This window comes from Carassius carassius, chromosome 9 (genome assembly GCF_963082965.1).
Source record: "Carassius carassius chromosome 9, fCarCar2.1, whole genome shotgun sequence".
Classification (NCBI taxonomy): domain Eukaryota; kingdom Metazoa; phylum Chordata; class Actinopteri; order Cypriniformes; family Cyprinidae; genus Carassius; species Carassius carassius.
The window spans coordinates 33911522-33934419 of NC_081763.1; the positions used below are offsets into that span (position 1 = coordinate 33911522).

A 22898-nucleotide genomic window follows, 5' to 3' on the forward strand; every position below is an offset into this window, starting at 1 on the left:
TCATCTATATTTAAAGCCCAGGTTCTTGGATCTGTATCTTTGTTTGCTACTTGTGTTTTTCTGTGAACGCGATTGTCGGTCGGTTTGATCGGAGCAAAAAGTTCAAAGCAACAGATCGACGGAGCGCGACACAGAAAACTGAAACACGGATTCTGAACGGGTTTGCGATCTGATGGAGTATTATAGGCTACACATTCATGAAAGGGAACGTTTTCGCAGCTCTGTGAAGGCAACGGAAATGGAAAATCAACCCGAGACCGATGAACCGAGGCGACACTGATTCCTCACTCCGCGTCCCGTTATTCTGTTCGGCTCTGAAGCGCGCGTCCTCGCGTGAACGTGCTTTAACCGGAGAGACCGAAGTAGTAAACAGGTGTTTTTGTTTTGTTTGTTTGTTTGTTTTTCGGTCATGGGTTTTCTGAAAGTTCTTCAGGACTGGTGTCGAGATGTTTGTGAAGGATACCCTGATGTTCTGGTCACAGACCTGAGCTCTTCATTCACAGATGGACTGGCTTTCTGTGCGATCATCCACAGACACAGACCCGATCTACTGTAAGAAACACTGACTCATGAGGCTTGAAACATTATATGCTGCATGATATGAGACTAAACTAGTTCAGTAGTAAAAAATATTACATTTTACCACAATATTAAAAATGTTTTTTTTTGTCTATTTCAATACCTGCTTGTGTATATATATGCAGAATGAAGCAATTATGAAATACGCAATTGTATCAAATTTTAATGAATGCGAGTGTGATTTAATCATATCAAAAATAGGAAACATTATCTCTAAACATTTTATATTTTCACAGCCCTAATCAGGGGTGCGTTTTCCAAAACTTAGTTAGCAACTATGGTTTTGGGAAACGCACCCCAGAATGATCGATTGATTGATTGATTGATTGATTGATTGATTGATTGATTGATTTGACATCCAAAACACACTCCTCCAGCCCCAGACTGAAAACTCTTGCTCTTATTCAAATGTATACATCAGCAGTGTGTTCTCGTCCATGTAGAAACCCGTCTTCAGTGTCAGTTTCTACTCTTATCCAGATGTGTTCTTCATGTATCTGATGTATCTTCATCTCTCTGTTTGTTTCTTTCGGCAGAGATTTTCACTCACTGTCCAAACACAATGTCTATGAGAACATGCGTCTGGTGAGTTTCTGTAGACATCAGCTGGACTTTAATAATGCTGAACCATCACATTTGAGGTGATGAATCTGTTCAGTTAAAGACTCATAAGAGCTTCATTTATTCTTAGATACAGCAATAAACCACCTCAGATCTCAGAGAAGCCTGTACCTGTGATGTGTGTTTGGTTGAGTAGTTTGTCCATCTCATGTCCGTTGTTCCTCTTCATCAGGCGTTTGACGTTGCGCAGCGTGAGCTGGGAATTCCTGCTCTTTTAGATCCGGATGAGCTGGTGTCTGTGGAGGAGCCGGATCATCTGTCCATCATCATTTACGTCTCTCAGCTCTACTGTGTCTTCAGAAGAAACTCTCATGGTACTGATCATGACAGACTATCAACCACTGGAGATCTCACATGTTCACTATTATTCGTTAGAGCTGAAATTTGTCATTTTATTAACTGATAATCTCTGGATTTGATCAGAAAGTCAGAAGATTCCTGTGAACAATGAATCCAGCAGCACCAAACCGCAAGATCAGACTCACACTCGGGTATCTATCTATCTGACTGTCTGTCTGTATGTCTGTCTCTCTGTCTTGTCTTTCCATCTGTCTGTCTTTTTGTCTCTATGTCTGTCTCTTTGTCTATCCATCTGTTTTTTTCTCTGTCTTGTCTTTCCATTTGTCTGTCTGTGTCTCTGTCTCTCCGGCTGCCTCTTTCTCTGTCTCTCTTTCTGTCTGTCCTTCTCTCCATCTGTCTTTTTGTATGTCTGCCTGCCTGTCTGTCTGTCCATTTGTCCATTAGTCAGTCTGTGGACGTCTCTCCAGAATGAAGGACGTCTTTCCACCTCATCAGAGACTGACATACAAGAACCTCCCAAACCTGCTCCCAGAAAGAGGAAAGAGCCCAAGGAACCTCCTCGCCCCGCCCCCAGATCACCAGATCATCGCCCTAAGAACGGTTAGAATCTTCATCTCTGTGTTACTATATTACACTTTCTATTGTTACAATTTAAACATCATCAAAGAGACGGTTTGAGATCTACATTCTGATTGGATGATTTACAGAAGCTGTTCGGTGATAATTAATGATAATGCATTTATTTGAATTAAACTGAATTTTGTTTTTGTTGTTTGGAAGGAAAACATTAAATACTTAATATTGAATAATTGAAAACTATAAAAAGGAATATCTGCATAGAAGCATTTTTAGGTTGAAAGAGCTTCACAGTAACTGAGTCTGAATATATCATTATCACTGTGTTTTTCTTGTTCTGGTCTCAGTCTCGTCTCGGAGTGTCGTCCGTAAGGAACATCCCTGGATGAAGCTGATTAATCCGGGTCCCTGGTCTCGTCTTCCTCCAGCTCCGGCTCCATATGCTCATTCACGCCGCCAGCCCACGACCTTTAACCCCTTCCTGGAGAAAAAGGAGGACAAGTCCAATGATGAGGAGGTACTGAATTAAGAACTGAGATAAAGCAGCACTTGTTCTTCACTAGGTGAAGCTGGTTTATATGTAGTCTCCTCTAGTTTAGAGGAGTCATGTGATCTCCAGGCTGGGAATAGAGTTGCTGCTGTTATCAGGATAGCAGAAACATCAGAATCAGGTCAATATCAGGTCAGAATCAGTGAGAAACACACTGTCTGTGACTCATTTCAACTAATGACCAGCTATAAACAATAAAGAGAGGGAAGGTCAAAAACCTCAAACTTCACCTGATTCATTGTCCAGTTATAGTGAGATCAGATCTGAGTCTAGACCGACAGAGACCAGACTAGACCTGAGTCCTAAATTCAGACCAAGAACCAGGATCTCCACTTTAATGAACTGAAATAAAGAACATGGTGCAGCTTTATTTTCCCATTCAGAGTCATGCGATTTCTCTCTAATGTTAAACCTGTGGTTGAAGCGATTATCACTTTTATCAAATTACAGTTTTTCTGAATTGCTAAAACACATTTCTTGAAACCATCACCAATTTTCTCAAAACCTTGAACACAAATCCAAATACTCAAACTAAATTCAAGAAACCTCTGACTCTTCCATCCTAATCAAATAATCACTGCAAAACCATTTCAATTGCACTCCAAATAAAATGGTGCTCTCAGATCACACACACACACAAATCAATAAAGAAAACACTACAGAGCATTCATTAGACACTACAGAGAAAAAACAAATGGAGAACACAGCAACTAGAACATCACAGAAAAAAAGTATACTGTATTGAGTAAACAATTTAGCAATTCTGTAAAAAAGTATAGTAATTTCAACTGAGTAAGGTGAATATATTGTACAGACCTACTGTATGTACTGCAAGAAAAGTATTGTGCTGAATATTGAATAGTATCCTACTGAATGTTTGTATATTTTCAGAAGATGTTGCACAATTACTGCAGTTAAATACACTCAAATAACAAAAGTTGTGCAATTGTAAAATCAGGGTCAATCAGAATCGGCCCTCATGTTGTTTGCCAGATCCCCGCCGTGCCTTTATCGCCACACATGGCCCAGCTCTGGCTGAAAGGGTACATGCCATTGGCGACAGGAGGCCAGCAGTGCCAGCTTGAGGCCACATGCGGGTTTGTTTCCATCTATTGTTCGTATCATCATTCAGTCACCTGTGACACTTGTGCTCTCTGAGCTGAACCATATTTTGTACAGCTGGTTTGATCTCATCATTAGAAACAAGTGTGAACAATTTTGATATGTTGTGTGTAAACGATGACAACTGTGCTTTAGTTGTATTTAACTCTTGCCATTTGTGTTTAGCATTATGCAGCACAGATGCATCACAGTGTGATCAGTGTTTAAGTGAATGAGAATGTGTTTAAAGTTTAGCAAAAAGAGTTCATGAGATTTGCAAATAGAGCCGAACTACCTGAATGTGTTTAAGGTTTAACAGAAAGAGTGCTTTATTCAACAAATCAGTTTAAGCTAGTGAGACTTTGGTTCAGAGATTGGAGTTTTGTGTTTTAGCAGTTCAGAAAAACTGTAGTTGATGTGTGTGAGCATCAGTCAGTCAGATAATCAGACAAACAGATATCTGACGCTCAGAGTGAAGAGTCACAGTTTGTGGTTGTGGGTTTTTATTTTTCTCTTTGCAGTCTCACAGGATATTGTGTGTGTGAGAGAGTGTGTGTGCTTTAACATCAGTTTGTCTCTCTGTTTTTCTTTTTGTCAAGACAAACGCTTTCAGTTGCGAAAACTCAGTTACACAAAAACCACAAACCTCATCTTCAGTTCCCAGCATGCACCAGGCTGCAGCTCATGTTCATGGTTTCCCGCTCATCAAGAGGAATGTGAGACACAAACTTTTTTTTAATTATGAAGTGAACAATACTTCATTAGTGGTGATATTAATAGGATTATATAGTTATTTTGGTTTTATTTATTATTTTGGTAAAATTCATAATTTATTTCAGGTTTCAATTAACATGCATCTGTTTCTCTATATAATCATATTTAAAAACATGTTGTAATTTCAATGTTAGATATGAAAAGAGCTTCTGGTGGACTGTTTGCAGCAACCGCTGCAGTTTAATTCAGTTTTTAGATGTAAACTAACCTGAAATGTGTCCAAACCTTAAACGATTTTGATATTAACATGCATTAATAAAGCAAAGGATCACAAACACACATTACCTTCTGCTCCATGAGGTTAGGGATTGAATCTGTTTATCTCTTTCAGCATCAGATGTGGGTCTCTGTACTGATTGATTAATTGATTGTGTGTTCAGGTGAACACACACACACGCATGTCAGATGACCAGGTGTGTGAGGAGCAGAAGGAGCTGGAGGAGCGTCTGTTGGAGCTGGAGAGGAGAGGAGTGCAGCTGGAGAGAGAGATGAGCAGATGCACCAACGGTTAGAAACCAGAGTAACAACAGACATGCTAATGCTAATAGACATGCTAGCAGACAAACATATAGTAACAGCAGCTACTGTAGAGGAGACGAGTGCAGATGGAGAGAGATGATGAGATGCACCGATGGTAAGAAACACCAGAACCAGTGTTGCAAAATTGGATGGACTTTTTCCAGTCCAAAAGCTCACAAAAACCCACACACTCCACAGTCAAAATAATGTGATAGAATATGTCTCAGTGTTGATAAGAGCCATTTTAAACTCCTTAAAACAAAATAATGACGACAAAATAATATAAATAATATTAAATACATTTACCATGGATCAAATCAGGGCAAATACATCAAAGAGATTTATCAAATACGATTATAATATGCAAGCAGACACTGTCAAATCGGCAATCAAGAAATTAACCAATACCCTCGAAAAAAACCTATGCATCATTTTAAATCTCAACAGTCAGAATTTAAATGCAAAAAAGTGCCAAATATAAGTGATTGGAAAAAACAATTTAATTAGATTTTTTACACTTGTTTATGCACACACCATCACAGTAAAAACTGTGTCATTGATGCATACTGTATGACAATCTGACTAAATTTTGTGTCGATCTATAATTTCAACCAGAACTAGAGGAAGTATTTTGTGAAGTTCTTATTGTAGAAAATTTTAGAACTTTGCACAGTCAAAATTAACAAATCCAGCTGCATTCAATCTGGAACTTTTAAAGGTTAAAGGACAGGAACGTATAGATATAAATAGATTTTGATTAAATAATTTAACTGTGCTCTGATTTCGCAGTTGAAGTGGTATTCTCTCCTTCAACAGGTGTAATTCACGTTTTGAAAGTTAAAACACTCTCTCACTCTTTACCATGTAACTTAGGCAATATTTAGGCATTATGATCACATAAAGTTATACATTCAAAATCAGATCACACATGAATCATCACTTCTGTCTTCTGATCCCTGGTGATTGGCTAAAAGTGCAGTCGCAATGTCAACATCAACACCAGTCCTCTTTGCAGTGTGCATGTGTGTTTAGAGAAGTTGTGGCCTAGTGGTCAGAGAGTTTGACTCCTAACCCTAGGGTTGTGGGTTCGAGTCCTGGGCCGACAATACCACGACTTAGGTGCCATTGAGCAAGACACTGAACCACCAATTGCTCCCTGGGCGCCACAGCATAAATGGCTTGATTAATTGATTAACACACTGCTGTGTGTGTGTGTGCGTGTGCACTTTGGATGGGATAAATGCAGAGCACAAATTCTGAGTATGGGTCACCTTACTTGGCTGTATGTCATGTCACTCACTTGTAACATCGTAATGACGGTTTGGCTATGGTTGCACACTTGTTTGCTTGTTTGTTAACCAATTTGAAATGTTTGAAAACAGCCAAACCCCAAACCAACCCAAACTTCCCCACAAAATCAAATTTAAACCTGCCCAATCTGGCAACATTGTCCAGAACAACAACAGACATGCTAATGCTAACAGACAAACATTCAATAAGTTACTGTAGAGGAGAGGAGTGAAACTGGAGAGAGATAAGGTGCATGAATGGCGAGAGCTAGTAGACACAATAATATTCTTTTACACTGTACTCCTTTCATTTTAATATTTGGCATGTTGTGTGATTCGCATCCCTGTGTGTAATAAACAAACAAAGCACAACGCGCACTGTTGACCTGCCCAGAGGCGCATTTTCTACCAACGTGCACTTTAAATAATAAAAATATATGTAGGCCTAAAACAAACGGGACTGGGACCAGATGCTCCCCTACATGCTCTTTGGCATTAGAGAAATCCCTCAGGCCTCCACTGGCTTCACCCCCTTCGAACTGCTCTTAAGCCCACAGCCCCGCGGTCTGTTCGACGTTGCCCGAGAGGCCTGGGAACATCATTTATTCATTTACATTTATTCATTTAGCTGACACTTTTATCCAAAGCATCTTACAATTGCTATATATGTCAGAGGTCACACGCCTCTGGAGCAACTAGGGGTTAAGTGTCTTGCTCAGGGACACATTGGTGTCTCACAGTGGATTCGAACCCGGGTCTGTCACACCAAAGGCATGTGTCTTATCCACTGCGCCAACACCACCCCTACAACAGCCTGGCGGTACACCAAACCACCATTGAACACGTGCGTGAGATGAGGGAACGGATTGACAGAGTGATGCCCATCGTCCGGGAAAACCTCGTCAAGGCACAGCAGGCGCAGCAACGGCATTACAACCCGGGCAGCCCAACCACGGGAGTTCCAGCGAGGAGACCAAGTCCTGGTGCTTGTACCCACAGCCGCCTGCAAATTCCTGGCCACCTGGCAGGGCCCCTATACAGTCACAGAAAAGGTCAGCCCTGTTACGTACCATGTACGGAAGCCCGGTAGAAGGAGGGAGGATAAACTCTCCCACATTGATCTTCTGAAGCGCTGGGTCGGGATCGGGCCCCAGCTCGACTCCCGTGGTTGTGGATATTGACCCCCAACTTTCCGCCACCCAAAAGTCGGAGCTGCAGCACCTGGTCAGTCAGTTTCCGGATGTGTTCTCCCCCCAGCCTGGGCGGACCCATGTACCGGAACACGACGTCCACACACCACCGGTGACCATCCTCCGGCAGCGGCCTTACCGTGTCCCGGAGGCTCGGCGATAGCCATCGAGGAGGAAGTACATGAGATGCTGAGGTTAGGAGTAATTGAACCATCGCGCAACCCATGGTACAGCCCCATCGTCATGGTTCTGAAGCCCGACTGCACCCTCCGCTTATGTAACGACTTCCCCCGCCTGAACGAGGTCTCCGAGTTTGACTGCTACCCCATGCCCCGCGTCAATGAGATACTGGACCATTTGGGAAGGGTCTGGTTCATATCCACTCTCGACCTCACCAAGGGCTACTGGCAGGTCCCCTTGACGGATCAGGCAAAACCCAAAACGGCCTTCTCCACCCCAAGTGACCACTGGCAGTACCGGGTCCTTCCCTTCGGCCTACACGGGGCCCCGGCCACTTTCTAACGGCTGATGGACATCCTCCTCCGGCCACACCAGGCCTACGTGGTGGCCTACCTCAACAACGTCGTGATCCACTCGGAGACCTGGGAGGGTGCTGATGGAACTACGCCGGGCTGGCCTGACCGCCAACCCCCGAAAGTGTCATCTAGCAATCGCCGAAGCCAAATACTTGGGATATCAGGTGGGTCGCAGCCTGATCAAACCTCAAGAGAAGAAGGTGGCAGCTATCCTCTCCGCGCAGCGGGCCACCTCCAAAACACAGGTACGGGCCTTTTTGGAGTTGGCGGGTATTACGGTTGCTTTATCCCTAACTTCTCCCCCTTAGCTTCTCCCCTGACAGACCTGACCAGGAAGGGGCAGCCGGAGAAGGTCCCGTGGACCTCCGAGACGGAAGCAGCGTTCCTCAGGATCAAGGCGGCCCTCACAACAGAACCGGTCCTCCGTGCCCCGACTTCAACCGCCCCGGGGTCAGCTGTCAAATCGCTCCAATCACCACCTCTCTCCTATTAGACACGGGATATATATATATATATATATATATATATATATATACATAGCACTACTGCTCGGTAAGTATGCTCAATGGCTCGCAACCCTCCCTCCCTCCCCATTATAAGCATGAGCACATTACTGTGCACCTTTTGGCTGTTGTCTTCTTTGTTTCAGATCACTAAGGCTTCCAAAATCTTAGCTGGTATGGACCTCACTGTTGAGAGACACCCATCTTCATAACCAGGCTACAGGATAGACGTCCCAAGCTCTTGTATGTTCAATTATTCTGGGGGCAAGAACCCCCATAAGGAACAATACCGCCAAAGATAAATTGTGTTCAATAAACTCAAGTAAACTTGCCAAAGTGGTTCCTGTCTGAACTAAAACAAATGTGAGCCAAAACCTTCACAACTAAAAGAACCAAAGTCTTAAACTACTTTAGTCTGTGTGCACTGAATTCATTTAATACGTGAGTTTGTAGCAGAAATGACTCGAACCAGACAAATCAAAGAGTCGATCAGAGCTGTGGCTGAAACACGAGCTGAATTCCTCAGTAAGGAAACAGGAAGTCATAAAACATTCTGTGCCACAAGTCCCAAGCAAGATAACCAACCAACCAAAGCTTTCACAGAACAGCTTTCAACATTAACACCACTAGAACAATTATTGACAATTTCAATTCGGAGAAGAGATTTGTCAAATTTGTTGTTCGTAATTGATAAGCAATGCCGGACATCATGTGTAAACCCATGAGAGTACTAAACAAGATCTTTTGACTTCCCCCCACCCAGCAGAACCAGAATGAAATTCCTAAGGGGGAAGGGGCTTTGAACCTCTGGTCTCCACAGAAATCTTTGCAAAGAGAATGGCAAAGAAACTGTCTTTTCTACATGTATATGGACCAAAATGAATCCAAAATGACTTCTAAATGAATATCAGTCCATCGCTTAACTCCATATTCATTTATATGTAACCCACACATTTGACTATCATGTTATAATCACTTATTGTGTATGTCTTTTAATAACTATGGGATAGCTTAAGGATACATAGTCATGTCTAGTATCTATGTAATCGAATCTGCTTGCTTGAAATAGTCCTGAAAATCAATTATTTGTCAAATGTATCATATTCTTGTTATAGGAATCATGTCCAAAATTATACCCTGCAAGAGCGGGAGAATTCGGACCACATGCTTGGTAAGATAAACGTATGATTTATGATACCCCCGAGCCAAGACAATATCTGATTGGTCAAGACAACATTTGAGGTGTGGCCAACAGGCCATGTATAAAAGGCTCTGACGTTTCTGGGTGCCTGCCGCTTTAAGACTCTTCTTCGGTGGTTACGGCAGAGGAAGTGTGTAGCTAGTGTGTTGGTTTTGGTTATAGTGAGTTCGGAAATGTATTCAAGTTCAGCAGCATATGTACCTGTGTTGTGTAGTTTCCTTAATCTGTTCTGAAGGATCCAGCTTCCAATATTAATGTGTTGAGTTCATGACAAAAAGTAAGTGACTGTCACTTCGTTGTGTTTGTGTTTCTATACTGTAGAATTACAATGCATTAACGTGCCCAGCGTGATGAGTGAGATTTATAGCGATAGAACAATGTTTAAGCTGTAAAACACTGTAGGAAATAATAATTTAACTGATGTGAGCTTTCTGATTTCTAAATTACGTAGTACGTTTGTAACATTTAATTAGGAAGAGTTAATATCGTGCTCAGGAGACCATGTGCAGACGCTGTTGTGCAGTAGCCTTTTCTCGCCAGAGGATGTCGCCATTTCTCCTTCTGTAAACCCCTTTTTAATATAGTTTAATGTATCTGGTCAGTGATATAGGAGGTGAAGCTATTATGTGAAGGAAGTAATATCCTCATGTAATTGTTGATTATGTTTAAAGGGACATAGCAATGTTTATTGATATATTTATGTTTGATGATCCTGATTTGTATTATTTGTGTGGATTTATTATTTACGTTGCATAGTAATTTAAGTACCTAATGGTGATTTATTTGTTTCTTTATCAGACTATGACAATATTGAATATTAGTACTGCTGGATCTCAATACAGTCAATAGAAGAAATTACATCTCCTCGTTTTTATTCCTGTATCCTGACCGATACACCATCCTGTTTACTGGCTGAAAACCTTGGTGAACTAGCCCTGATAGATTACCTCACTAACATTGGTCCTTCGAGCCGGATAGCAGTATTCAGGATGGAGTCAGATGAAGAGATGTATCCTGATGTGAGACCTAAACGTCAAATACGTCGACCGGTCAGACTTCAGGACTTCGAAGTGGACTATATGGGATATAGTCAACGAGATCAGCATCAATGGGGCCTCTCATCCCCTGCCTTGGATAGGAGGGCGTTCCTCACTCGGGAGGGTCCAGATCAGATGACCCCTTTCCAGACAGCCCACCTTCACTCTAGTGGCTTCCCTGGGAATGCTGCTCACCCTGAGATTCCTCAGCTAGCCCCAGACCACCACCAGAGGAGAGATTTGGATGGGCTTATCCAGCCTGCGCGAACACCCTCATTCCATCAGAGCCCATATCTGGATTCTCGTTTCTCTGAGGAAATCAGAGCTATTCGAGAGGAGAATACTAAACTGCTCCAAACACAACAGGCCTTTCAAACGGGCATAAAGGAACTCAATGAAGCACGGCGCGAGATGAAAGAGCTACTGGAGGTAGCCCGCTCACTGAGAGCAGACCTGGCCCAAGTTAATACCCCCGCCCCAAACTATAGTAATCCCACATCTCCACAAGCCGATGCTGTAGCCTCAAGGAGTTTCGCTGTTGCACCACACTCAAAGGAAATGGAGCAGGAGGACTGGCCTGATCCTCCACCCTGGCCTGAACCTGATGAGAACCTTTCAAGAGGGATGTACAATCTCAGGGTCGAGGAACAAGGGCTACACAGTAGACATCACGGCCTTTCCTCTGAAGTTAGAGTATGTATGCCTTGTGAGCCTCCACTCCACTCCACTACTTACCCCCGAAGTAAGGCGTGGTGATACGATGGCATTCCAGAAGTTCTCTCTCCAGATACAACCTTTAGTGGGCTTGTTGCGGACTCTGGGTCCTGAAGGGGAGATCGAACTCAACTGTGGCTCACATGTTGCTCGTCTGTTGAGTAAGCTCCCTCCGGAACAGAGAGCTGATTTCCGTTGACATCAGTTCAAGCAGTTAGGGGCGACCCACACTCTACATGATTTGGCAGAATGGCTCCGCTATGAATCATGGTGTCAGGGCTTCGACAGTCAGGCTACTGGACGCAACATAAAGGAAAGGCAAAATGTGAAGACTGATGGTCGTCCTGGAAGACATACGGTGACCGTCCTACATGGAGCTGGTGAGTCAAAAGAGACCGCCTCTTTGTACCACAAAGAGAGTTCAGTCAGCAGAGGGGCCAAGAGTAAAGCTTACTGTGCTTACTGTGAGAGTACTGAGCATTATCTTAGTCAATGCAGTGCGGTCACCAAACTCTCCAAAGACCAACTTAGAGAGTGGATACGGGTTAACAAGCGGTGCTGGCGCTGTGCTCGAACTCATCAAGCCGCTCAGTGCACATTGAAGAAACCTTGCAACATCTGTCAGGGAAAACATCTACTGGCTCTTCACGAGATAAATACAAGAGCAGAGAGGGGAAATAAAGATGTAGCCGTTAAAGAAGAGAGCTGCTTAACCAGCTCTGCGGCTGACTCGCTCTACCTGGACAGACCTGGAGCCGGGAATTGAGTCATGTTAAAGGTCGTTCCTGTGCTTGTACATTATGAGGACCGGACACTTGACACCTTTGCGATCCTCGATGATGGGTCAGAGAGGACCATGTTGTTGCCAGCAGCAGCTAAGTTTCTTGGCATAAAGGGCACTCCTGAAGCGCGTCCTTTGCGTACAGTCCGACAGGACATCCAGATCCTCCATGGCCACACAGTGTCTTTCCGTGTCTCACCAGCTGCAAACCCTCACACCAGCTATAAGATCAATGGTGCTTTCACAGCTGGCCGCCTCAGCCTAGCACAGCATACTTACCCTATTGATCGCCTGAAGAGGAAATACAAATACCTAAGTGGCATTCCCCTACCTGCCTTAAGAGATGCTCAGCCAACACTCCTTGTAGGCTCTGACAACCCTCAGCTGATAACACCTGTCGAACCAGTCAGACTTGGTCCACCAGGTGGCCCAGCCGCAGTCCGCACCAGGCTTGGGTGGACTCTTCAAGGCCCTACCCCATTCATGGGGCGGCCAATCCAACCTGCACAGTGTCTGTTTACTTCATCTACACCACCGATGGATGAGCTTTACAAGCATGTAGAGAGGCTCTGGCAAGTAGACACTGTACCTTACCGACATGAAAGAGAGGTGACTCGATCAAAGCAGGATCAGCAGGCTGTAGCATTGCTTGAAGCCAAGACGGTCCGTACTAATGTAGATGGAATTCTTAGGTACGCCACACCATTGCTGCGCCATCCAAGCATGCCACCTTTGCACTCGCCAAAGGAGTCAGTTATGCCCATGTTACGTAGTACTGAGAGGCGACTTTTAAAGGACTCCAAGCTAGCGGATGCATACAAGATGGAAATGCAGAAGCTCATTGAAGCAGGTTCTGTGAGGGAAATCACTGAGGAGACCTCTACCAAAGAAGGATGGTACATCTCACATCATCTCGTCAGCCACAACAGAAAGAACCGCCTGGTTTTTAACTGCTCTCACCAGTACCTTGGGCAGACCCTGAACCAGTACCTGCTACCTGGCCCTACCCTTGGCGCCCCCTTGCTGGGAGTATTACTGAGATTTCGTGAACATCCCATAGCGGTTAGTGGAGACATCAAGGGGATGTTTCATCAAGTCCGCCTCATCCATGAAGATCGCCGCCTTCTAAGGTTCCTGTGGCGGGACCTGAAGGTGGAAGAACCCCCAAGAACATTTGAGTGGCAAGTTTTGCCTTTCGGTACAACCTGTAGCCCGTGCTGTGCGACATACGCCCTGCAGCGCCATGTTGTTGACCACTGCCAGCCGGACGATGACCTGAGATTCTCGGTTGAGAACTGCTTTTACGTAGATAACTGCCTGCAGAGTGTGTGTACGCCGGGTGAAGCTAAACTGCTGGTGGATCGTCTCAGGGATCTTCTGATTTCTGCAGGTTTTGAGTTGCGTCAATGGGCTTGTAACAATCCAGGCGTCCTGAGTCATTTGCCTCACGAGGCCAGATCTGAAAGCCTGGACCTGTGGCTGGCACAGGATAAGTCCAACCCTCTGGAATCAACACTCGGTCTCAGCTGGAATTGGGCAACCGACTCCTTGGGCTACAAACATAGGCCTGTGTCCTATGAGGTACCAACTCTGAGGAACATTTACAGAGTTTAACTACTCAATATGATCCCTTGGGTTACATGTTACCTTTCTCCACCCGAGCGAAGCTCATCATCCGGCAGCTGTGGGATAAGAAGCGAGGTTGGGATGACTCTAACTTACCCGTCGAACTCCTGCAAGCCTGGTCCAGCTGGGAGGCTGAACTTGAGTCCTTACCTCTCCTTACATTTCCACGTGCATATGTTCCGGCGGATGCCAACCTTGAGGGTGCCACCCGTGAGGTGCACATCTTCGCAGATGCGTCTGAGCAGGCTTATGGAGCCGTAGCCTACATGAGAACTGAGGACATGGAAGGCCAGATCCACCTGTCTTTCATCCTTGCTCGTTCACGAGTAGCTCCAAGACGTCTGCATTCTATCCCACGCCTGGAGCTTTGTGGAGCTCTGGTTGCAGCGCAGCTGGCTCATGTCCTCGAGAGGGAACTTACCTTGACAGTGGCTCGAACTGTGTTGTGGTCAGACTCCACTACAGTACTAACCTGGCTACACTCCCAGTCTTGCCGCTACAAGGCGCCAGAATAGCTGAGATACAGGAGTTAACAGAGAAGTGCATTTGGCGCTACGTGGACTCAGCGAATAATCCTGCTGATGATCTGACGAGAGGGAAGACCCTGGAGGCCCTAATAAATCCCAACCGATGGTCTCAAGGACCTCCCTTCCTTCTCCAGAACCCAGCCACCTGGCCAGAAAGACCCAGCACAGAGCCATTTGAGGACAATGTGGAACTCCGGAAGACCACCTTCTGTGGAGTAACGATTACCTCACCAATGTCGATCAGCAGGGATGATAAGGTGTACCAAACCTGTCAGGAGCTCATAGATGCCACTGCTCAAGAAATTCTAGGACAAAACCCTTCAAGCTCACCACCTAATGCTGAAGAGTACCAACAGGCAGAGATGATTGTTCTCCAGCGAACCCAACAACAGTCATTTCCAGAGGACTACAAGCTCCTTGCAGCTGGGAAACCTGTCTCACCTGGGAGTCGATTACTCACCTTGGCTCCGGAGTTAGATAAATCCACGGACCTCATACGAGTAGGAGGTCGGCTACGACGTTTGGAAGGTCAAGTTGACATGACATTGCACCCTGTAGTTCTGGATGCCTCACACCCAGTTACACGCTTGCTTATCCAAAGGTTCGATAGCAACCTGCACCATCCTGGTCCAGAGCGGGTCTTTGCAGAGATGCGGCGGTCATTCTGGATAATCCATGGAAGGGAGGCGATTCGCAGACATCAGCGTTCTTGTGCCGAATGTCAGCGCTGGAGAGCTCAGCCTTCCATTCCCCGAATGGCGGACCTTCCCGTTGCTCGTCTCCGATTACACAAACCCGCCTTCCATTCCACTGGCGTGGATTGTTTTGGACCCATGTTTGTGAAGATGGGCAGACGCCAGGAGAAACGCTGGGGGATAATATTTAAGTGTTTAACAACCAGGGCGGTACACTTGGATCTCCTCAGAAACATGGATGCGGATGCTTACTTGATGGCCCTAAGACGGTTCATCGCCAGAAGGGGGACACCTGCAGAGTTGTTGTCAGACCAGGGGACCAATTTCAGAGGAGGAGAACGGGAACTTAGAGAGGCTTTTGCCAGTATGGAGCCAACCTTGCGGGAATGACACGCGCGTCAGAGGATTAAGTTTCAGTTTAACCCCCCAGCGGCTCCACACTTTGGTGGAGTGTGGGAGAGAGAGGTCCGCTCCGTCAAGTCTGCACTTTACACATGTGTGGGGGCACAACCTATTCATGAAGATGTCCTTCTCACCGTTCTCCTGGAAGTTGAGGCAATCCTCAACTCTAAACCGTTGGGTTATGTATCTGCCGACATTGCAGATATCGACCCTGTGACACCCAATAGTCTGCTTATGGGGCGGACCGATGGATCTATTCCCCAAGTGGTCTATCCTGAGACGGAGCTCCTGAGTCGCAGACGCTGGAGGCATTCACAAGTTCTCGCTGACCAATTCTGGTCCAGATTCATCAGAGAATATCTCCCTGGGCTGCAGACTAGACAGAAATGGCACTCCACTTCTCCTGAATTACTGGATAAGGCTGTTGTCATGCTGGTGGACCCGCAGCTACCTCGAGCCCTTTGGCCCATTGGGCATGTAACCAAGATTTACCGCAGCAATGATGGATGCATTAGATCCGCTGATGTGGATATCAGAGGACATGTGTACACCCGACCAGTAGCTCGGTTGGTGATGTTGCCAGCTCTCCCGTCAGGGGAGGACGATGCCTCGGTGAGCCCGCCTCAGCCTGACTGATGAGCCTTTTAATGGAAGCAAATGTGCTTGCACATTTGGGGGCGGCTGTATAAAAGGCTCTGACGTTTCTGGGTGCCTGCCGCTTTAAGACTCTTCTTCGGTGGTTACGGCAGAGGAAGTGTGTAGCTAGTGTGTTGGTTTTGGTTATAGTGAGTTCGGAAATGTATTCAAGTTCAGCAGCATATGTACCTGTGTTGTGTAGTTTCCTTAATCTGTTCTGAAGGATCCAGCTTCCAATATTAATGTGTTGAGTTCATGACAAAAAGTAAGTGACTGTCACTTCGTTGTGTTTGTGTTTCTATACTGTAGAATTACAATGCATTAACGTGCCCAGCGTGATGAGTGAGATTTATAGCGATAGAACAATGTTTAAGCTGTAAAACACTGTAGGAAATAATAATTTAACTGATGTGAGCTTTCTGATTTCTAAATTACGTAGTACGTTTGTAACATTTAATTAGGAAGAGTTAATATCGTGCCCAGGAGACCATGTGCAGACGCTGTTGTGCAGTAGCCTTTTCTCGCCAGAGGATGTCACCATTTCTCCTTCTGTAAACCCCTTTTTAATATAGTTTAATGTAAACTGGTCAGTGATATAGGAGGTGAAGCTATTATGTGAAGGAAGTAATATCCTCATGTAATTGTTGATTATGTTTAAAGGGACATAGCAATGTTTATTGATATATTTATGTTTGATGATCCTGATTTGTATTATTTGTGTGGATTTATTATTTAAGTTGCATAGTAATTTAAGTACCTAATGGTGATTTATTTGTTTCTTTATCAGACTATGACAATATTGAATATTGGAATGTTCTGATGAGTACTGCTGGATCTCAATACAGTCAATAGAAGAAATTACATCTCCTCGTTTTTATTCCTGTATCCTGACCGATACCCCATCCTGTTTACTGGCTGAAAACCTTGGTGAACTAGCCCTGATAGATTACCTCACTAACAGGCCAGTTTAAATACTCAGGACACCATAAAATCTTGCTTTTAGTCTCTAGCTATGCTTCTGCTATTAGTCATGTCTGCTTTTAGTCTCTAGCGTTTAGCTTCTGCTATTATTCATGCCTGCTTTTAGTTTGCTTTTAGCTTTGCTTCTTAACTTTAGCTTTTAGCCATGCTGTTTGTCATCACTGTTCTTTGAGCGCGGTTCCAGCGTGCTTCAGCCTGCACGCCTGCTGCTACTTAGCCACGATGAGAAGGAACACCACCTAGTCTCGCCAAAATTTACTTCTTTTCTTTTCCGTTTGAGAGTTTCTTGTTCTGAGTTAAGTTTTGTAACGTCAAGTTCAACTTCAGCCAGCTACACACAACTCTCTGCATCTTCAGCCAACGCCCAACCACAGCTTCTCAAGACGTCACTTCAACGACTACTGAACTTCCAGCCAATCAGCGACAACAAAGGGACACCTTTACTCAGGCAATGTACCTTCAGACATTTTGTACTGGTCTGATGTATCTAATATAATTTTAACCTCATTGAGGAACTCAATGCGAGGGCTAATTACATGATTGATGGTTGTTCATGTCTATGCAATTTAACGTATTGCTGTAAACTTGGGGTTCCACATTTCCATTCTCTTAAACTCATCTTTCCCTAACTTTCGATCTTCCTGCAACTTGCGTGAATGTATGAGTGCGTGCGTTCATGTGTTAGATTAGTTTATATGTCTTATATTTATCTAACAAAGCCTTATTCATATTGAAAAGAGAAGTATCTTGTGTTTTGTGCTTACAAGTTTATGTCTTAAACAGCCGATCTTGTTACTGTGCTAATTGATAGTGTTTTCACTATACTTTGGATATTAATATCCAGTGCAGATTTGATGTTAAACGGCTCGTTCAGTGAATCACAGGGCGTCTCAGTGATCAGCCGTGAAACAGTGATTCTGTTCAAATTCCCTTTAAAATCTTAAATGATTCCCTTTGGGCTAAATTGACCTGTTTCCCTTACAAGTTTCACAATTTGAGTTGAATTACTGAAATAAATGGAACTTCCAGGAATGCTACTGTAATGGAAATCACAAAACCCAGTACTCAGGAATACTTCCAGAAAACATTGTCAGTGAACACAATCCACCGTGCCCTTTGCCATTGCCGGCTAAAACTCTATAGGTCAAAAATGAAGCCATATCTAAACATGATCCAGAAGCGCAGGTGTTTTCTCTGGGCCAATGCTCATTTAACATGGACTGTGGCAAAGAGGAAAACTGTTCTGTGGTCAGACTAATACAAATTTGAAGTTCTTTTGTCCAGTTCTTGGCATTTTTGTCCTTGTCATCTGGACTAAAGAGGACAAGGACAACCCAAGTTGTTATCAGAGCTCAGTTCAGAAGCCTGCATCTCTGTTGGTATGGGGTTGCATGAGTGCGTGTGGCATGGGCAGCTTACACATCGGGAAAGGCACCATCAATGCTGAAACATATATCCAAGTTTTAAAACACCATATGCTCCCATCCAGATGTCGTGTCTTTCAGGGAAGACCTTGCATTTTCAAACATGACAATGCCAGATCACATACTGCATCAATTACAACATCATGGCTGCATAGAAGAAGGATCCGGGGTACTGAAATGGCCAGCCTGCAGTCCAGATCTTTCACCCATAGAAAACATTTGGCACATCATTTGTTCTCAGAAGATAACATGCTTTACGTTTAGTCAGATTCCTAATGTGTTCCTATTTAGTTCATGGTCATTTTAAGATCACGCTGTTCTATTTGTCCTATTACGTTACCTGTACTCAGGAAGAAATCACTCACACATTTCAAGTACCCATTTTGTTTAAGTCTCTTATATGCATCACATCCATCTTATCTGTCTACTCCTTGTGTCTGGCATAGCATCGTTGGTATGCATATTTGTTTTTGTGAGATTGTCTGTAGGAACTTGTAATTATTTTTGTCAATACTTTGTTTATAAAGTGTAATCTGAGGACGGTTTGAATTTACTACAACAATGCAAATGCTAGCTCACTTGTGTCGTTCGCTATGAGTTGCACGTTAAAGGTGTCACAATGACCTGGGCCCGGTTTCCCGATAACGCTCACTCTTAGCGCGCTAAGAAGACCTCGAAAGATATATCTTACCAAAGTTGTTTATGTTCCTAAGTGTGTTCCCCGAAGTGTCTCTTAGGAAGCTTCTTATCACGCTGCCTCTTACGTCCGACATTACAAGAGCGCTGTCCAAGTGAGGGTGCTGAATTAGTTGGCATCGATTGCTCAGAAATTGATTTTCCACTTCACGCAAAGGTGCAATACAGCTTTAAGAAAGACAACACGTTCTATGCAAATGAAACATTCCTCAAATTATTACAGTAACATTTATTTTAACATAGTTTAAGTTATTAGTAGAATATAGACTATAAATTAAATTCTCAAATGGTCAGTAATATGTTCACACGATATGTTGTGACGGTTAGATGAACCGGATATCCCTCGCTAATCATCCACCCTCCTTATCCTGTTGTGCCACTTGTGCCGCTTCTTGACATGGGTTTAATGACTTAAAAAAATTATATAATACACTTTTATATTAGTAATGGTAAAGTACTTTACAATCAGAATTGATTGGCAAGCAGCTGCAGTTACTTCTGTTTAATGCAGTATTGATTGCAATTGGTTTATGTTTTTCAATAAAAAGCAACCTATCTACAATCAACAGAGAGAGAGAGAGAGTTAGATACAAAATATGCTGGGGAAGCAACGTAAAAAAGGGCACCAAGCCTCTCGTCAGAGGAACTTGAAGTTTTGCTGGATCTTGCCACCAGGTCAGAGATCACACCCCTGTGGTCCACTATAACCTGCACGTTTATGGCCGCGTATCCCTTTCGCGATAAGTAGCCTACGCCTGATCAATCACTGATAGATTGGTGATAGTGATAAGTGTGCCATCCACCAGGATGTAATCCCCGGCATGGAGCAGAAGGGCGTTGGTTACAGTGTGGACGCACCTCCACACCGAGGTCTTGATTAGGCCGTAGCCCTCTCCCACGACCTCGATGAATCTCTCTGTAGCAAAAAAATTAATAATAAAAACGTAGCGCTGCAAGCAGCTGGACTTCAGGGCTTAAAGAAAAATTCCATATTCTGATACCACATAAAGTCAACTTCATAAATAGGCCTGTATCCATCGCGAACATAATTTATTATGAGTCTTAAAATGTCCATAATATAAAATCATTGTTGTCATACCATAGTTTGACTTGTAATGCACTGTGCTGATTTCTAAAGAGCGCTGCACAGTGGCGGCGACTAGCGTCTTGAGCTCAAACAACGCTAAGAGAGAGCTTACGAACGGTCCAGACCAACCTTACAAAGTGTGACTTACAGAAGATATACTTACGAACGTGTCGGGAATCATGCCATAAGGTTAAGTGAGAGGTTAAGGAATAGGTTAAGAACTACTTAGTGATAAGAACGTTCTGGGGAACCGGGCCCAGATTGTTATTCAAATGTATTTCTTCTCACTTGAAATGAGTACAAATGAAATGCAGCAGTAATAGTGCAAATTAGCCTTTATTCACGTTGAGGTTTGATGAAGTTGGCGTGACTCTGATTTGTCATTGTTCTTTATGTTTTGCAGATCAGATAATATTCTGAGCTTTGGTGTGGGAAAAAGTTTAACTGGCCGTCAAGATATTAAGTAAACATATCGAGGAAGTCATAATAAATATATATATATGATGGAGGAATATGCTGAAGCACTAGTCAAAAGATTTGCAAGTTACAAGATTTATAAGTTACAGTTATTTTTTAACATCATGATGTATGCTGATTCAGAAATACTACAGTTAACATGAAAATGTTTAGTTGAAATGTCAGGAGACACAGGTTTTATTTTATTATTATTTTATTTTATGGAATATTCAGAAAGAATATGTTATAATATTTGAGTAGCAGGCTTAAAAAGTCAGAAGACAATGGCATTGATTATTTTCTAAGTGGAATATTCAGAAAAGCTATTAAAACAATTATTTTTTGAAAGTTTGAGTTAAAAGTCTTAATTTTGTTTGTTGTGATATGCACTTCAAAATCAAGTTAATTCATGAGTTGACTAAAAAGTTATTCTATTTTTTGAGGGGGTGAGGGACTAGTAACGTAACTAGTAATTTAACGAATTACTTTTGAAATAAAGTAATCAAAACAGTAACGTGATTTCTTTTAAAAGTAGTATGTCCCGAATGTGCCAGGTCCTTCCACACACACTACTCATTATCCCCGATCACAATCACCGGACTTTTGATTTGCTGCACCTATCGCCCTCTCATTTTGATTTGCTGCACCTATCGCCCTCTCATTATCTCTGTTCTATATAAATCAGCCACAGACACACACTCTCTGTCTGGTCTCGTCTAAGCGAACTACATAGAGAGTCAGGTTTAGTCCACAATAGCTCACAGTTTATTTAATAGATTTCTATCGTCAACATCTTCGGTGGAGTTTTGGATTCCGGAGTGTGTCTGTGTACCTGTGGTTTCCCTACAAGCTTCAATTTATCTGCCATTGTCTCTTAACTCTGCCATTTCAATAAACTGTTCCATTTACCATTCCTGGGAAGTCGTGGCCTAATGGTAAGAGAGTTGGACTCTCAATTGAAGGGTTGTGAGTTCGAGTCTCGGGCCGGCAGGATTGTAGGTGGTGGGACTGCATGTACAGTGCTCTCCCCACCCTCAATACCACGACTGAGGTGCCCTTGAGCAAGGCACTGAAACCCCAACTGCTCCCCGGGTGCCGCAGCATAAATGGCTGTCCATTGCTCTGGGTGTGTGTTCACAGTGTGTGTGTGTTCACTGATGTGTGTGTGCACTTTGGATGGGTTAAAAGCAGAGCACAAATTCCGAATATGGGTCACCATACTTGGCTGTATGTCACGTCACTTCACTTCACTTCATTTAACCTTGAAACTATCTCCGTCATCTTCTGTCCCTAACAGAAGACCGGACCGATATATTCTACATGTCTCAACAGGATCAGGACACATTCCAGAGCCCGGTGGACATACTTTGAGTGGAACTACTACAAACATCTCACACCACCATCACAGATTCATGTTCGGCTACCATAACCACAGTCCCTAATCCTAATACCTAATCCATTCTCTGGTGAGGCACATGAGTGCAAAGGATTCTTCCTCCAGTGTGAACTTATTTTCGAGATGCAACCCACCCGTTATCCTAGAGATCTCAGTAAAATTGCCTTTGTCATTTCATTACTCACCGGGAAAGGGCTCCATTGGGCAGTCTCCATCTGGCATCAAAACAGGCCATTTCTTAATTCCTATCGCACTTTCTCGGCTTTCCTGAAGGAGATAACTCGGTTTGTGATGAACTGTATAACATCAAGCAGGGAAAAGCTTCGGCCACAGATTACTTTCTTAGTTTTTTGCACGCTAGCGGCCACTAGTGGCTGGGATGAACGGGCCTTTATAACCATGTATCGCAATGGTCTTAATCCAGAGCTTCTTTTACAACTGTCTGCATTTGATGATACCATCAGGCTTGAAGGTTTCATTCAGAGAGCGATCCGCACGGAGAATCGGATGTTAGCATGCCATAATTCCACTGTTGCACTATGTCGCCCACCAGAGCTGCCCTCTCCAGGGCCAGAACCGAAGCAGCTGGACTCAACATGGTCCCACTGTCAGAACAACAACGGTGGCTGACCCAGGGTCTGTGCTTATACTGTGCCAGCAAAGGGCATGTTATTGCGGAATGCCCCATCTGTCCACCCAGA

At 43.8% G+C, this 22898-nt stretch overlaps 1 protein-coding gene across 1 annotated transcript in view; it reads left to right on the plus strand.

Annotated features, from left to right (window-relative positions):
• Window positions 1–397: 397 nt before the first annotated feature.
• Window positions 398–22898, plus strand: part of LOC132149776 (MICAL-like protein 1) — a 28312-nt gene continuing 5811 nt past the window's right edge. Inside the window, exons 1-8 of the mRNA XM_059559176.1 lie at window positions 398–552; window positions 1116–1164; window positions 1373–1514; window positions 1624–1691; window positions 1968–2100; window positions 2424–2593; window positions 4327–4443; window positions 4882–5008. Coding sequence (XP_059415159.1) covers window positions 410–552; window positions 1116–1164; window positions 1373–1514; window positions 1624–1691; window positions 1968–2100; window positions 2424–2593; window positions 4327–4443; window positions 4882–5008 — 949 coding nt within the window. The 5' untranslated portion in view covers window positions 398–409. The remainder of the gene's footprint in view (window positions 553–1115; window positions 1165–1372; window positions 1515–1623; window positions 1692–1967; window positions 2101–2423; window positions 2594–4326; window positions 4444–4881; window positions 5009–22898) is intronic.